The 16232-nt window shown below is 36.8% G+C and overlaps 1 protein-coding gene across 1 annotated transcript in view; it reads right to left on the bottom strand.

The window, feature by feature from the left end:
* Positions 1-1048: 1048 nt before the first annotated feature.
* Positions 1049-16232, bottom strand: part of RABL3 (RAB, member of RAS oncogene family like 3) — a 43731-nt gene continuing 28547 nt past the window's right edge. The window contains exons 5-8 of the mRNA XM_056109341.1: positions 11581-11731; positions 5053-5124; positions 3064-3102; positions 1049-2513 (exon numbers count right to left, since the gene is read on the bottom strand). Coding sequence (XP_055965316.1) covers positions 2448-2513; positions 3064-3102; positions 5053-5124; positions 11581-11731 — 328 coding nt within the window. The 3' untranslated portion in view covers positions 1049-2447. The remainder of the gene's footprint in view (positions 2514-3063; positions 3103-5052; positions 5125-11580; positions 11732-16232) is intronic.

Below are 16232 nucleotides of genomic sequence, written 5' to 3'. Positions count from 1 at the left end.
CCTTTCCCCATTGGGGTGGCCCGGCAACAGTAACCTACTGAGCGGTCCACATGCATTTCTGCCAAAAGCTGCTGGGTTTCAAGATTTGTTTCTGAGTCTCAGGGATCATGGCCATTAAACAGTTAGATCAGGAACCAGAGAGGCCTTGCCTCCAATTATATAAACTACCACCTCAGCTGGAAGTGGTTTGTGGTTGTGTCTCCCACTTACCTAACTTTTGGCCGTTTACTTTCTTGGTAAAGTTTGCCCCAGGTTTTTGGGGTCTGGCCAAAGGCACAGCAGTAATTTCGGGGTCTCTGGAAGTCTGAAGGCGCCATGAGGTTGCTGACACACTTGCCTCACAGGTACAGATTGACCTGCTGGCGGCACCACAGCCCCCCAAATTATTTTTTTTAAAAAAAGAATTTGCAGTCATTGCAGGAGGCTATAAATGTAGGTTCTCCTTAGTTGGATACTGGACCTACCGTTTGATTTTAATTTTTAGATGAGGAACACAAAGAACTTTAGTTGGTTTAGGTCTTTGCATATTATTTGGTTTCTACACAGCCCTATCACAACACATTTATGCCAAATTCCACACACAGATCTTGATTTGCATAGTTCTCCTTTATGTCAGAAATAAACAAGGAACTAGGATCATCTCTTGTGGAGGAGGATGTTAAGAAAGACTAGGGAATATTTTACCTGGTGAAAAGTGCTCCAAACATCCTTTCCCATATTTCCATTTAAACATTCCATTAAAAAGGGGAGGCTGGGGTACTGGGATCAGTGGTGGTGGAAAATGGGCACTGGTGGAGGGATGGGTACTCGATCATTGTATAATTGAAACCCAAGCACAAAAATCTGTAAGTCTACAGCTGTACCCTAAGGTGTTTCACTAAGAAAAATTAAAAAATAAATAAATAAAAAGGTGAGGCTGAAGGGAAGCATTTTAGATTGTCCCTCTAAAAGAGCACTCTGGCATTCTTATTTTAAAATCCTCTTTCAAAGTACTTGTAAAATCTAATTCAAATGGAACAGAAAGTAGTTTCCTCTTCCAGTTTTAAGAATGAGAATGCAAAACTGTATATTTGTTATTTTATTTTAACAATCAGCAGCAGAACCAGAGAAAGACTGTGGATATAAAGGTGCATTGGATGAGGCGGTCAATTTGTTTTTGCAAACCAGGTTAAAATATTGAAAAGAATGAGAGCAGAGAGGTCAGAAAAGCAAAATAAGATGGTTAAAATAAAAGTAACACTGAACAATTGTGCACATAAACCCATTCCTCCACCCCACCTCCCAACCTGATGGGTCATGAAATCTAAAACTTCTAGTCCATAATTCATGTAAATTTTGCTGTGGTACGCCTTTTTACTTCTTTCCAAAATTACATTGTAGACACAGAGAATATTTCATCCCTAGCATTGCACGACCTCCTAAGCATTGCTTGGTGTAGCCCTAGAGGCCCGCAGGCATCAGTGGCTAGAGCACTGGAGGCTGCTGAGCACTGATGGGGTATCCCTGCTGGTCCATGGCACTACAGGGACCAAGCAGTACCACGGCCTCAGGTCCTAGCATCAAACTGTCTTATTGCTGGGAGCGGCTGCTGGGGGTTCCTGAGAACTATGTGGATGACTCCCCCAATTCCCCTCCCAGGAAAAAGGGGGAGGAAATTTCTCTGCTATTCTTGCACAGGTCTTCGATTTTACCCTATCTATATCCAAACAGAAAACAATGAAAATGCAGACAGCTGTAGCCTGATGAGTGAAGGATTTAGTGGGCTGTCAATTTCTTATAGAATTCTTCTTTTCTGGTACTGCTGTTCTCTATGTATTAATAATCTATTTATATTTAACTCTAGCTATTAGTCCGCCTCTTCCAGCCACTGAGCCATTTGCAAAGGAGAGGAGGGGGAGACAGGGTTACTATTATTAGGCATTCTCATGTGTGATGAGGGTGGAGACAATTAAATAACACCATTTTGCTTCTTTGAAAATGACAGAGATTATTTGGGGTGGACAATTCAGGGCTGGTTAACATAACCTTTCCCCTCGAGAAGGTAAAACAATAGAGACACATTTTTGAAGTACTTAATTAAGCCTTCAGCAATGAGTGTGGGAAAATTACAGACCTATAAAAATCCTCCAGTTCTAAGCAAGAGTAAATTTTCTCTGCACCACTTTGTCACTGCTCATTTACGGCATCTGACAACATCCTCATGTATCCACAAGGCTTTTATGTAACCTATAAACAGGGACAGAAAGGTGAGGAACAGAGAAAATGGGGACAAGTTTGGACCTCCCACACTGTCGCTTCCTTTCACTTTCCATTAAAATGGTGAGGCTGACGGGTAGCATTTTAAGATGATTTTGTTGAAAGGCCGAGACATTAATAATCAGCAGAGTAAAAGGACGACTGTGGAAAACTTTCGCTGATTGCTCACTCTTCCAAAGGGTGAGTGTAATTCAGTCATAATGAAGGCTCTTTAATGTTCCTCCTCCAAATCTTTTTCGATCAGAAAAGCCTGGAATCTGTAGGCAAGGGAGATAATCACATTTAAGTTTCATGCAGGCAGCCTTAACATTTCCCTCTTATTTTTTTGTTTTTGTATGTTGGCCTGTGATACTTAAAAAACTACCATTCTGAGGCTTTACTTAGAAAACTTACGCAGATTAAGTAATAAAAATAAATTGTACCAAGGTGGAAAACACTTGCTAATAAATGGGTGATCACGACCATCCTGTTGTTCGTTAAATCAAAGAGAATGAAAGTGATTTTCATAATGTCTTCTATTGGACTTTTTAATGAACTGTTTGCATTGTGTCAGCCTCTGAATATCAAGCAAAAGAAGAAAAAATTATATTTTTCTATCATTTTAAACTGTAATCTGATTCGTATATCCTTTTTTTCCCTTCTTAGATTGTACCCTTGGTTGAATTGTTTTTGTAGTTAACAGGACAGTTGCTTATGGCTACAAAGGACTTCCCTCACTTTTTTCATTTTTAATTACCTATATAAATACACTTAGAAATCACCTCTCTTCAAATTTAATGATGCATTTTATTATGAAAAGATACTGACCTGATTACCTTCTTTTAAAAAGTATCTCTTCTCTATGACCTGTGAAAAAGAAAGATTTTAAGGATTTAGCATGCCAGAAAAAGTAGCTACTGCAATGACTACTGATGGAACAATAGGCATATATCCAAATTAAGATATTTTTCAGTGGTCATAGATATTAGTACAATGAAGAAAATGTTCTGTATTAGAAGAGTATTTTCATAAGGAGGCTCTTATAGTGTACAAGTATTAAACAACAGATCAAAATATAAACAGAAACAACTTATTAGAGAAAGACGTAATTAGCAATTTTAATGACAGCAAATTTGGTTCTGTGTTTTCTAGCAGTTGGTCCTAAAAGATACCTAACAGAATTCAAAAGGTAAAAAGCAAAGCCTATTTACTACCACTCAAAGAGGAATTTGCCTCTAGCAAACAGTGATAAATACTGTAACTCCTTAAGGGTGAGAAATATCAAAACATTAAAAGCAATCTATTAACTTATTAAGAACTTAATCTGCACCCTTAATTCAGCAAATTTAGAACTATCCTTAGTTGATCATTTGGAAAACAAAGCAAACTAAAGGAGTTATGGAGTTCATTTCTAGCTAATATGCATATATATACACATATATCGACTTTTTGGCAATACCCACCTGTTCTCAGGGCTTACTCCTGGCTTTACACTCTGGGATCACTCCTCATCAAGGCAGACTTAACATTTTCTCTTATTTTCTGTTTTTGGGGCTTATGGGGTGTTAAGGATCAAACCTGGGTCAGACACATGCAAAGTAAGTACCTACACACTATACTATCTCTCTGGCTCTCTAATATGTATTTTTTTTTTTTTAATAAAAATTTGGATTCTTTCTCTGTCTAAAACTGGGATTTTTCACCTGAGACACAGAGCATTAGTATATTGTTCCTAGGGGATAGAATTTCTTATCAGATGTAAGTTGAGGATCTGAACCAAAGGGAAATTCATATATTTTAACCTTGAAAACAATATGAAAAGAAAATCTGGTTCACAGTAGGCTTCCCAACTTCCAAGTCATGGTACTGTTATAAAATGATAGTGTTTATACACCTCCCTAGGGTAAATGGAAGAGGCTGCCACTTACTCAGCCTGAGGGAATCTGAGAACTGAGGGGATCAATATCTTAATGCTGAGGGGAAGTTCTGCAATGATGCAAAAATTTCCAAGAGGTCTAATGTCACACAGAAACAGGTATGGGGCTTATTTTATTGATATATTGGACAAAAGGGTAAAATATTAGATCCTTAAACAGCTAAAAGAAAATTGATTCAAAAAAGTTATGAGGAGGAAATTTTTAGTAATACATATCAAAATACATTGACATTTATACATTGTCAACACGGAGCAAAAAATTTAAGTTTGACGATACTATGTGCAGTACAGCTGTAGGACCTCATGAAAGAAAGATAAACTCCACTCTAATATGCTGAGTCATCCTACATTTTCATTCTGATCAGGACAACAGACGATAGCAAAGGGTAAAAAGCTGGAATGCAAAATTTCCCATATGTAAATATTATAAAATATTATGAAATCAAGTCGATGCTATAATCTGAATAGTAGCAATGTTTATGTGGAAAATAATAGCTGGGAATGCAAAAAGGACTCAGGATTTTAATTCTGTAATGTTCCACAGTTTAGTGTTTCTTTTGTTGAGTGTAAGGGAGGAGTGAACACATACAAGAGTAGAAAATGGGGAAAGAAATTGCTTTATGGAAGGGAATTGGGTACCTTTTTAAATAAACCTACTTCAAACCAAGTAGCTTTCATCCTTTGCTTAGAAAACACTGATGATAGAATAAATACGTCAGCTGGCCTTGAGCAATTACATCAACAGATAAGAGAGATCAAAACAAGTATTATTCGGTCATGAAGTTCAGGACAAAGGAATAATGGGACAAAAAACATTGTACAAAGAATTTAAACTCTTTTGATATAAATTAAGCTTAAAATAACTTAATTGAAGCCATTACCTTATCAAAAAACCTACTGAGCTTGACAGCATTGGAAGAACCTGCAGCTAAATATCGTGGATTTGTGCAGTCCTAAAAGATAAAAATATAAGAGTCACAATTAAAAATTAGAAAGCATAAGCCCTTTGCTATTATGCTCCTGCTGCATATTTCTATAGCAAAATATTATAAAGTTCTCATAAGATACTGAACTAATTTTCATATAACGATGCGCAGCAGAAGGACTATAGGAAAAAAAGGTCCTAACTTTTAACTATTTAAACAACTCTGGAGAATGCTGAACCAATGTAAGTGTCCAATTTTATCAAGAATGGAGACAACTATATTATCAAGCAGTTCATAAATGAATACAAAATTGTGAACACTGTATTAGTAACAAAACCAAAATACTTATGAGGTGACTTATCTATATTTAACCTGGAAAGCAGAAATTGAGCCATTAAAATATTTAACACTTCACTTTTTAGTACTATATTTAACCAAGTTTTAGGCAGTTGACACAAATAGCAGGATGTATGAAAATAAGGAATTGGGAATAAAAAGAACAAATGCCAGGAATTTCTCACTCATTGGATGCAAGGTACTACTTCTCTTGGAATGTTATAAAGATAATAAATAATTGACAATATAGTATTAAACAGTTTAACTATGTAATATATTAAAAATATTTTTAAAAGTTACATCTTTTGTTATTTATAAGAAGTTAGAACAAACTTTTAATATGTATTAATCACAACCATCCTGTTATTCGTCGATTGCCTCGAGCAGGCTGCAGTAACGTCTCCTTCGTCCTAGCCCTGAGATTTTTTTAAAAAAAGTGCCATATTCAAGGCTCTTTCAGAGTTAGGAGAATGAGACCCTTCATTGTTACTGGTATTTGGCACATTGGGTATGTCACGGGGAGTTTGCCAGACTCAGCCGTGTGGGCAGGTTCCATACGGTAGCCTGCCAGTTTGTCCAAAGTAGGAATGAGATGATAAGATTTCGCACGGCCGCGAATGTGGCAGCACGCTTCCGGGAGTTGGGTTTTAAAGTCTCTGAGTCTTGGCCGTTGATGGGATTACACAGCGCCAGGGGGCCAGTTGGTGGGTGTGACCCCCGCCTACTGGAATTTGGAGGATCTGGGTGGAGGATGCTCAGCCCCGATCAAAGTAGGCTTGGAGATCTCAGCCCCGGGATCCACGTGCCTTTGTTCCTCTGCCAGTACCTTCATGTGTGCGGAGAGTGGTCTCAGCATGGTGGTGGCTGGTTCTGGAGGTCTGTGGCTGCTGGAGCCCTGGTTGGGGCGGGGAGGAAAGCTCAACCCGCTCCCCTCCAAGGGGCCCCAGCGGCGAGGACAGTCAGGCGCGGGGGCAGGAGGCTGCACTGTTCTTCTTCCGGGAGCTGGTTTCCATAGTCTCTGAGTCTTGGCCGTTGATGGGATTACACGGCGCCAGGGGGCCAGCTGGTGGGTGTGACCCCCGCCTACTGGAATTTGGAAGATCTGGGTGGAGGATGCTCAGCCCCGATCCGAGTAGGCTTGGAGATCTCAGCCCCGGGATCCGCGTGCCTTTGTTCCTCTGCCGGTACCTTCATGTGTGCGGAGAGTGGTCTCAGCATGGTGGTGGCTGGTTCTGGAGGTCTTCACTATTAAATAGTGAAATTAATATGTATTAATTTCACTATTTAATAATAAACAGGCATATTATCATTAAATACAATTTTTATAAGATGGGGGAAAAATGAGGTCCAGAAGAGTCAAAATAATCTGGAACACTAATCAGTAAGTTACAGTGAATAGTAAAGACTTTAAACGGTTTTTGTCCTTGGAATTTCAGTGCTGTGCTGCCATTGCTTGTTCACTGACTTACTTGCCACCAAAAGAGATTGAATACTCTGATTTTTACCTCAACTGGCATCTAAGATCAAAGTATGAGTATGTCATTTAAGTCCCTTTGCAAAGATGATGTTTTTCTTTGGTTGCAGTTGTAGATTATATGTCTCCTGGGAAATTATTGCATTGCATTTATTCTATTTTGTAAACTCAAAGTCAATTTGATTCCTTTCCAGTGAATTTTGAAAGCAATCACCTATTTTATCCACATACAACACTTCAGACTCACATTTCAAATTTTGGCTGGAAATTATCATACATTTTCTGTGGAAATTATCATACATTTTCCAAAACCATATAAAAATCAGCCTAAAGTTTACAGGGAAATAGAAACATTAGGATTTCAAAACCAACAAGTTCTGAAGCTTACCACCTAGCCCAACATTTCTAGACTACATCACACTAGTAGGTTGGTAAATCTTTAAATTGAGTTTATTCACTTGTGAAATGGGAATAACAATATTTGTGCCAAAGGTTTTTTTTATTCTTTTTCCTTTTTGGGTCACATCTGACAATGGTCAAGGGCTACTCCTGGCTCTGAACTCAGGAATTACCTCTGGCGGTGCTTGTCCCCATATGGGATTCTGAGGATCGAACCCGTGTTGGCCGCATGCAAGGCAAACGCCCTCCCAAGTGTACTATCACTCCAGCCGTCCACAGGATTTTTTGTAAAACTTAAGTGAAATAATGCATGTCTGGTATATAGGAGACACTGATAAACTAGTTACTTTTCCTCTTTCTTCTAACAAATGCTATCAGACTGAATTTTCAGACACAAAAGCACTTAATATATTAAAAAGATGATTCCTTATATGGATTAAATAAAAAGAAGTACCTTCATGAAAACTGCTTGAACATAATCATACAGCATTTGTGGCTTATAAAATACAAACCTTGGAGAGACTTCTGTTAGGAATGTTTCAAAAAACAAGTACTAATTACTTAGTCACCAGAATGTCCAATTCAGAAATGATTCCCAATCAATTGACTAAATCCCAATGAGCATAGAGTAAATCTAACAGGAAAAAAGAAAGAAAGAAAAGAAAGAAAGAAAGAAAGAAAGAAAGAAAGAAAGAAAGAAAGTCTTCTTCTAAAATCATTATTTTTTTAAAAATTGTAGATTGGATTGGTTACAATAGTGTTAACTTTCGTGGTTTTGATGTACAAAATTATTGCACTTTCTCTACCACGAAAGTGCCCAAGGTTTGACAATTTCAAGTAAACTAGAATGGAATTTTAAAGTTGAAAGAATCATGATTATAGAATAAGAATTTTGAAGCTAGAAAAAGCATCTGCTATTGATCATGGCTGAGGACAAAGCCGGAAAAAAATCCTTTGAACAGATTGCCAAACTTGAGAAAGAAATATTAACTAGGTAAGATACTTCAATATAGTCATGTGATTCTGTGATCACATGATTATGATTCTAAGTAGAAATAAAGACATAATAGAGAATAACTTGTACTAGACAAAATAAGGTTAACAGAATATTTTTGTTATGGTGGTATTTAGGGTTTACTCTTAGCTCTGTGCTCAGGGACATGCCTGGTGGGCTCTGGTGGGCTCAGGGGACCATATGGGGTGCCAGGGATCAAACTCAGGTCACTCCTGTGCAAGGCAAGTGCCCAATCTGCTGTACTATCTCTCCAGCCCCAGCTTAGTAAAAATTTTTTAAATGATTTATCTTTCATACTTTAAACAAATTTTCCTTCTCCTTATGCAAAGGTGATAACTTTTATTTCATATTTGATGTATACATATATGCTATTACTTTCTGTAAGTTTTTAAAAAATTATATTTGGGTGGGGGGGGTTTGGCCCACACCTGGTGGTAGTCAGGGCTTATCCTGGCTCTGTGCTTAGGGGTCACTCTTGGAAGGTTTGGAGGATCATAAGATGTGCCGGGGATCGAACTCAGGTTGGGCACTTAACAGGCTAATACTCTACCTTCTGTACTCTCTCTCTGACACCATACTTTTCTGTAATTTTAAGTAAACACATAGTTATCAAATATATAAGCACTAATAGGTACTCTGTTTATTTTTTAATTCAAGGCTTCCTATTTGCTTCTTTCTCTTTTTGAAATTTTATCCAATTTTCCTTCTCTGCACCCTCAGGAGCCTCTTGTTGTTTCCTGAAGTTATAAACTGATGAAAGGACAAGATTATATATAAATTCTGCTAAGGATATGTGCCAAAGTAACATTTGAGTATTTTTGCATCTTATTAACAATGAAAAGATGTCCCTACCTAAGAAAGTAAAGTAGGAAAAACATACATGAAGGTAAATTTCAAAGAAATCCAAGTACTAGAAATAGATGTAACATAAAATACATTTATCACTGATGAATGGAAGTCAAGGTATCATGTTAAACAAAAGAAGTCAGATGAAGTACCATACTGGATGATTGCACTCCAATGTGGTAAATAAAAAATAAAAAACAAAGAAAGATAATAGACAGTACCAAATGATACAAACTCTTGGACTTCCATTACAGAACCAAGATTACCAAACAGTGGGGGCGAGAAGTTAGTATAAGGGGGTTACTAAAAGATTGATTAGGAGTAACATCAGGACAGCTCTTTGGCACTTTGGTGGTGGTGAAGGTACAGTGACTTTGTACATCAAAAGTTACAAATGTTAACACTATTGTAATTATGTTACTTCAACAACAAAAATTTTTTCATCATTAAAAAATTAGTGCATTTAGTGATAAATATTTCCATAATTGTGGAAATAATGTTCAAATAAACATTCATTTTTAACACAGATATTTTATATCCCATGTAGTAAGAATCCTCTGGAATATCATGGTCCAGTTCCAATGACCTGGGGAATTTCAAATATTCAACGATGGCAGCTTAACAGAATGGAGGCTCTAAAAATAAGGCTCCTCCACTGCAAAGTAGAATGCATTAAACAATGGAAGTCAGAAGCTGACTAAGTAGAGGAGAGGCTGACTTAAGTATAGTTCATAAAAGTCAATTCACATTACAAAAGCGTCAAAACTATGTGAGTCATTTTCAAAGTCCTGGTCCTCCTGTCAGAACTTCAAAATAAAAAGTCTAAGCTGTGGGGCAGGCACTCAAAAATTTTCACATACTATTGGTAATAGTACTACTGATACACGCCATCAAGTTTGGGTAACTGTTGATCTGGATCATTTCTTTTTTTTTTTTTTTGAATCACCGTGAGATACAGTTACAAAGCTTTCATGTTTGAGTTTCAGTCATATGATTGAATACCCATCTCTCCACCAGCACACATATTCCATCACCAATGTCCCTAGCATCCTCCCCCCTTGTCCCCATCAGAGCCCTCTCCCTGCCTCTATGGCAGACAATTCCCCCCATACTCTTTCTACTTTGGGGCATTATGGTTTCTTTTAATTTTCCCAACACCATTCAAGTCTGCCTGACAGGGGTAGATGCCAGATAATTTATTTTCTATTGCTTATTATGAATATCATGAGAGGTCATACCTTCTGGGATTCTAAAATTGTAAATGGTTGCGGTCCAGAGACATCTTTGTAGGAAGCTAATCCATATTGGGATTCATTTTGGAGTCTCTGGATCAAGGCCGTTGATGTGCTGAGATGGCACCTGGAGGCAGATTGCGGCTGTGACAACCACAACCCCAAGGACTCCAGCAAGCTGCTGTCTACCGGGATTCACTGCTGTGTCTCTGGATCAAGGTCAATGTGCTGAGATGGTGCCCGGAGGCAGAACGTGATCCAGAGACACAGCAGTAATTCCAGAAGAAAGCAGCTCATGAGAGATCCCTCGGGACCCCATATCGAGCTAATTCTATGGGGGCACCTCAGATGGAGCGGGTGTGTCCTCTCAGCCTACTCCATATGAAACCCTGGTGGCCATGAGCTTCCAGAAGCAAAACCCAGGTACGCAGGTTCTAGGACAAGACTCCAGGCCACAAGGCAGCAGTGGAGACTCTGGCTGGCCCTCCCTGCAACCCCAGTGCTTCAGGTCTTGGCTGTCATGGCCATGATCTGCCCTTAGGTACCATCTCAGCGTATCAACAGCCATGATCCAGATTTCTGAGAATTATTTTAGCTTTAAATTCTAAATATTAGAAGGAGAATTAAGTTTAATATGCTTATAGTAAAACACAGGCTCTAAGATCAGAGTGCTAGGCTTACATTTCACAGTGATTTCAATTTTCCTTTTTCAAATGGGTATAATAACAGTAATTAAGTAAAGGGAACATGTCAGACAATGCATGTAAGATAATACATGCATTGCTAGAGTTTATAATTTTCTTGTTATTGATTTGAAATCTTTAAGTAAATTCTATAATTTATGAAGAGGCTTTTCTAAAACAAGAATAATCAAGATGCAGTGTGAAAAAGCAGTGACCCACCAGTGGATGTTATTTTAAAAAAATTTTTCAAGAAAAAGCCCAGGAATTTTATTTTATAGAATAGAGTTTGAACACTCTAACAGAACAATATATAAGGAGATTGAAATGATCTGCCCACCTGACAATACATATTAATTCCAATCTTCACGACATTTTGAATTAGACCCTAAATAGCTTGATTTGAAGCACAGCTATTATTTCAAGAATATATGACTTGTGAGTTATATATTTTGACTTTACCTGATTATAATACAAACATGCATTTTTGAAAATACACACCAAGTTAATTTCCTCTGCAATGAAGTCCTCAGCCAGGAAAGCAGTCCTAGTTAAAACTTCATGGCGCTTGGTTTCATGGATCTGGTCCAATTTAGTTCCTATTACTAACAGTGGGATTTGGTTATCAGCAAACTGTTCCCGGTCATAATCCCTGTGATAAATAACAATAAGCAGAATAGAATTTACATTTCTGATGTAGAAGTCTAACCTTGAAATGGTACTTTATTGACTCTTACTTATCCATTACCAAAAAACTTTTTTTCTTCAAAAAACTTTCATTTACTTGTTCATATATTAATCCACCTTTACTGTGTATTAAGTTCCAATTTTTCATTTAACCACTCAAATGTTCTCACAAGTCCTTATAGACACTTCTAGTAACATAGTGCCCACCAGATAGACCGGATAGGCTGAATTGATGGAAGCTCTGTCTTTACCAGCACAGGAATTTTTCTACATAGATGCACAGAGCAATTTAACCCTCAGTGGAGAGAAAAATTCAGGAATCCACTGTTCTCAAGTCTTGTGTGAGGTTAAAAAAAAAGACTTTTGAGTGCCTTCTGGAGTATGCATAATCTCTGTATCTGAGTATATTTCTGTATACGAGTATTAAAGAAAAGTAGATCATTTCAGGAAAATAAAATATAGGGATGCTTAAGGCCAGAACAAATTGACCATAGGTGATGCTATAGCCTGGGGAAAGACAGATTCAACATACGACAAGGGAAGAAAATAGTTACACTGCAAAATGAGTAGTAAAAGGAAAGAAGTAAGAAGAGACTGGTGTTCTTTCCATTAATGAAAAGAATGAAATTTCCAATGCTATTAAAATAGATTCTAGTCACACATGAGGAATAAAATGAGTTTGGATACTGACATGTAAGCCGAATTTACATAAAGTAAGCAAAATATGGTTGCCAACAACTTATAACATTTATAGAAATATTGCATAACCTAATCAATATAACCCAGTTGAGCACAGCTTATTTTCTTCTTTTGATATTACTTTTATTTTTTTGAATAATCCTACATTGTATATAAAATATTACAACATTTTTTTGCCTTTTGCAGTAATATTACAGAAGCTGTTAATGCTTGGTTTTGAACGATGTAAATTCCTGCTTCAAAAATATTATTATGGGTCTGCAGAGATAATAAAGCAAGTAGGGTGCTTGTCTTAAATGCGGTTAACTCAGAATTGATCCCTGGCATCCCATATAGTTCCTGAGTACTACCAGAAGTGATCCCTGAGAACATCAGCCCTTATTAGGAATAAGCCCTGAGCATGGCCAGGTGTGGCCCTATCCCCCAAATTATATTCTATTTATTATATCAAGATAAATAATACTTTGAATTCAGTACCATAATTATTTTTATCAATATTAACTATGATTTAGGAGACATGATCTCAAACTGAAATCTGTTTTATTAGCAAATAAAATTTTGAGTGTATTTGAAATTATTGTCTTTTTCTATATTCACTGACTATGGCTCATATAAAAATTTGAATAGTACATTTAATCAAACATTATCACTGATATACACACCTGTCACTTGTGTAATCTTTGGCACATTAAACATATTAATGAATTATATATGTAATATAACATGTCGTCATAAATATAATTTGTTCTCTTCTATTTTCAGTTTTCCTTTTTTCATTAAATTTTATATTGTTTTAAAATACTTTTTGTTCATCTTATACTAGGTTGAAAATAGGATAAATTTTTTTTTATTATGAATAGGTCTGATAATAACATCAAAAAGAGACAGACAATCAGGTTAAGTATTTTATGTAAAATACCACTTTGGAAAAAGTAAGGAATCAAAGAAAATGAAAAATACGTAATCTTTTATATTTTATATTTTATTACCATTTAAGAAAAGATTTAGCATTTATAGTTGAAGAGATACTACCAGAATATATTCAGCAATATTCAGAACAAAGGAAAAATATAGAACAAAGAAGCCCTCTACTTCCACGTAAAGTTGAATTAAAGGAAAGAGAAGATCTAAAGATGAAACTTAAGAAAACAGCATGGTGATTAAAATATTTTTAGATACTGTTTCTATAAGATCACTGCCAATTTTAATTATTGCAACAATTCTCCTTTAAGTTTCAAAAGCCTTATCCTTTAAAGTTATACCGTAAGTATACATATAGATAAATGTTAAAATGCTGTTTTTGATTTACTTTTAAAAACTGGTAAGATGTCTGTGCTCATGAACTGGAAGATGAAAAGAATGTATTCAATTTGATCTATAGATTAAACACATTTAACAATATAATTCAAGTTGAAATTTTAACAATATAGATAAGTTGAAGGCTCACTAACAAAAACAAAAACAAAACAAACCCTAATAAATATGAACAGAAATGAAAGGGGAGAAAAGATTACCATGAACAAATTTATGTCACTAAATTTACAACCTTCCAAGAAAGACTCAGAAAGAAACAAAGAACCTGAACTCACCACTTACAAAAAGGAAATGAAACAGTAGTCAGCAATTTACTCAAAAACAAAACCCAGTCACATGGTTTGGAATTCCACCAACCCTTCAGGGATAATTTATTACCTATCATTTTCAAGTTCTTCTAAAAACAGAAGACAGGAATTCTTCAAACATATTTTGTGAGACCAGCAGTAGCATCAAGGAAAAGCAGTCAAGGACATCTTAATAAGGAAAACTACAGATCCCAGGCACCACATATGGTCTCCCAAACCCTGCCAGATGTGATCCTAAGCACAGAATCAGGAGAATACCTGACACTGCTGAGGACCTCTCCAAAGCAAAGAAACAAAATAACTCCACTAATTCACAAAGATACATTCATACATTTATACCTATGTTATCAATAGTGCTATTTATAATATTGCTAGCTATGGAAATAACCTAAGAGCCCCAAAACAGATTAAGTGAGAAAGAAATCTGGCATGGAATATTACTGATTTTAAAGAAAATATGAAATCCTGGCTTTTATAACAAAAATTAATAAATTGGAAGGGGTCATGCTACCTGACGTAAGTCATTAAGAGAAAGATAAATATAGGATGGATCTCACTGATGTTCGGTTAAGAAGAAGCAAAGTAAGGCAAGACAAACTAAACCAAACCAACCCTCCGAACTCAGATCACAGAATTTGGATAATGGAATGGAGGGGGAAGGGAAGAACACAGTGGGAAGGGGGTTAAATGTGCTGCGGTTGAAGAAACTCTGGTGGTAGGTATGTTACAGTACCATATATTTAGAAGTGTGATATTGTACCCCAGAACATAATATGTATACAATCTGTAAATCTGTAAATATTCTCTCTCTCTCTCTGACCTCTCTCTCTCTCCCCCCACCCTCCCGAGACACACACACACACACACACACACACACACACACACACACAAACACGCTAATTTTGGAAAGGCAAATGAAGCAAATTAGCTAAACAATTCTGAAGAGAAATAACGTGGGAGGAATTACATTGCCTACTTTTAATATGTATTATAATAATAAAAAAACCAAGACAGAGTTCACCACAGAGATTTCTCTAAACCCCATGCAAGCTGATTTCACGGGGGGCACCTCAGATGGAGCAGGCGTTTTCTCTCCACCTCCTCCAAATGAACCCCGGCGGCCACAACACTCCAGTAGAAAAACCCAGGTATGCGGGACCAGTGACTGAAAACTCCAGGCCACTTGGCAGCGGGTATGGGCCATCCCTCCCCACCCATCCCGTGTCCTGGCTGTCATGCCCGTGGACTGCCTCCGGGAGCCATTTGAGTGTATTAACGGCGTGAGCCAGAGATTCATAAATTAAGCTTGGAAGACAGCAGTTCTCCATAGAGCTGTCTCTGGATCCCAATTATTTAAAGTTTTAGACACCCTGTACTATTCATAACAAGCAATACAAGATAAGTTATTTAGCATCTGCCTGAGTGGCAGGTGTGGGTGGTGGTAAGAAAATTCTAAATAATGGTGGAGGGAAGGTATGATGGTGGTAGGATTGGTGTTAAAATCACTGTCACTGTCCTCCCATTGTTCATTGATTTTTCTCGAGCGGGCCCAGTAACGTCTCCATTGTGAGACTTTGTTGTTACTGTGTCTGGCATAGCGAATACGTCATGGGGAGCTTGCCAGGCTTTGCCGTGCAGACGAGATACTGTCAGTAGCTTGCTGGTGTTGAAATATTGAATGTAATCAATTACTGTGAACAACTTCATGAAAATAAAATTGAAAAAGAAAAAAAAACCAAGACAGTATCGAAGATACAAATTTATAAGGAAAAGAATTAGAATGAGAAATAGACTGGTGAATATGACCAAATGATTTTTGGCAAAGGAGTAAAAGCATTTTAACGGAAATAAGATAATCTTGCTAACAAATGGTGTTAGGATAAATGGACTTTAGGATAAATGGACTTTCACATATGAAAGTCAATCTCAACAAACCCTAGCACATTGTAATTAACTCAAAATGGATTATAGATCTAAAAATAAAAGAATCCATGAAACTTCTAGAAGAAAAATATTGCAGAAAATCTCCATGATCTGGGATTAAGCAAAATGTTTTAGATATAACACAAAAAACATTGTGAAAAATGAGAATTGAGAGAATAAATTTAACTACAATGTTTTGTGAAGGACACTAGTTAAGAGAAT

The sequence above is a fragment of the Sorex fumeus genome, unplaced genomic scaffold, assembly GCF_029834395.1.
Source record: "Sorex fumeus unplaced genomic scaffold, SorFum_2.1 ptg000265l, whole genome shotgun sequence".
Lineage (NCBI taxonomy): Eukaryota > Metazoa > Chordata > Mammalia > Eulipotyphla > Soricidae > Sorex > Sorex fumeus.
Note: the sequence above shows the minus strand (reverse complement) of the source record. Positions and strands in the feature narration are given on the sequence as shown.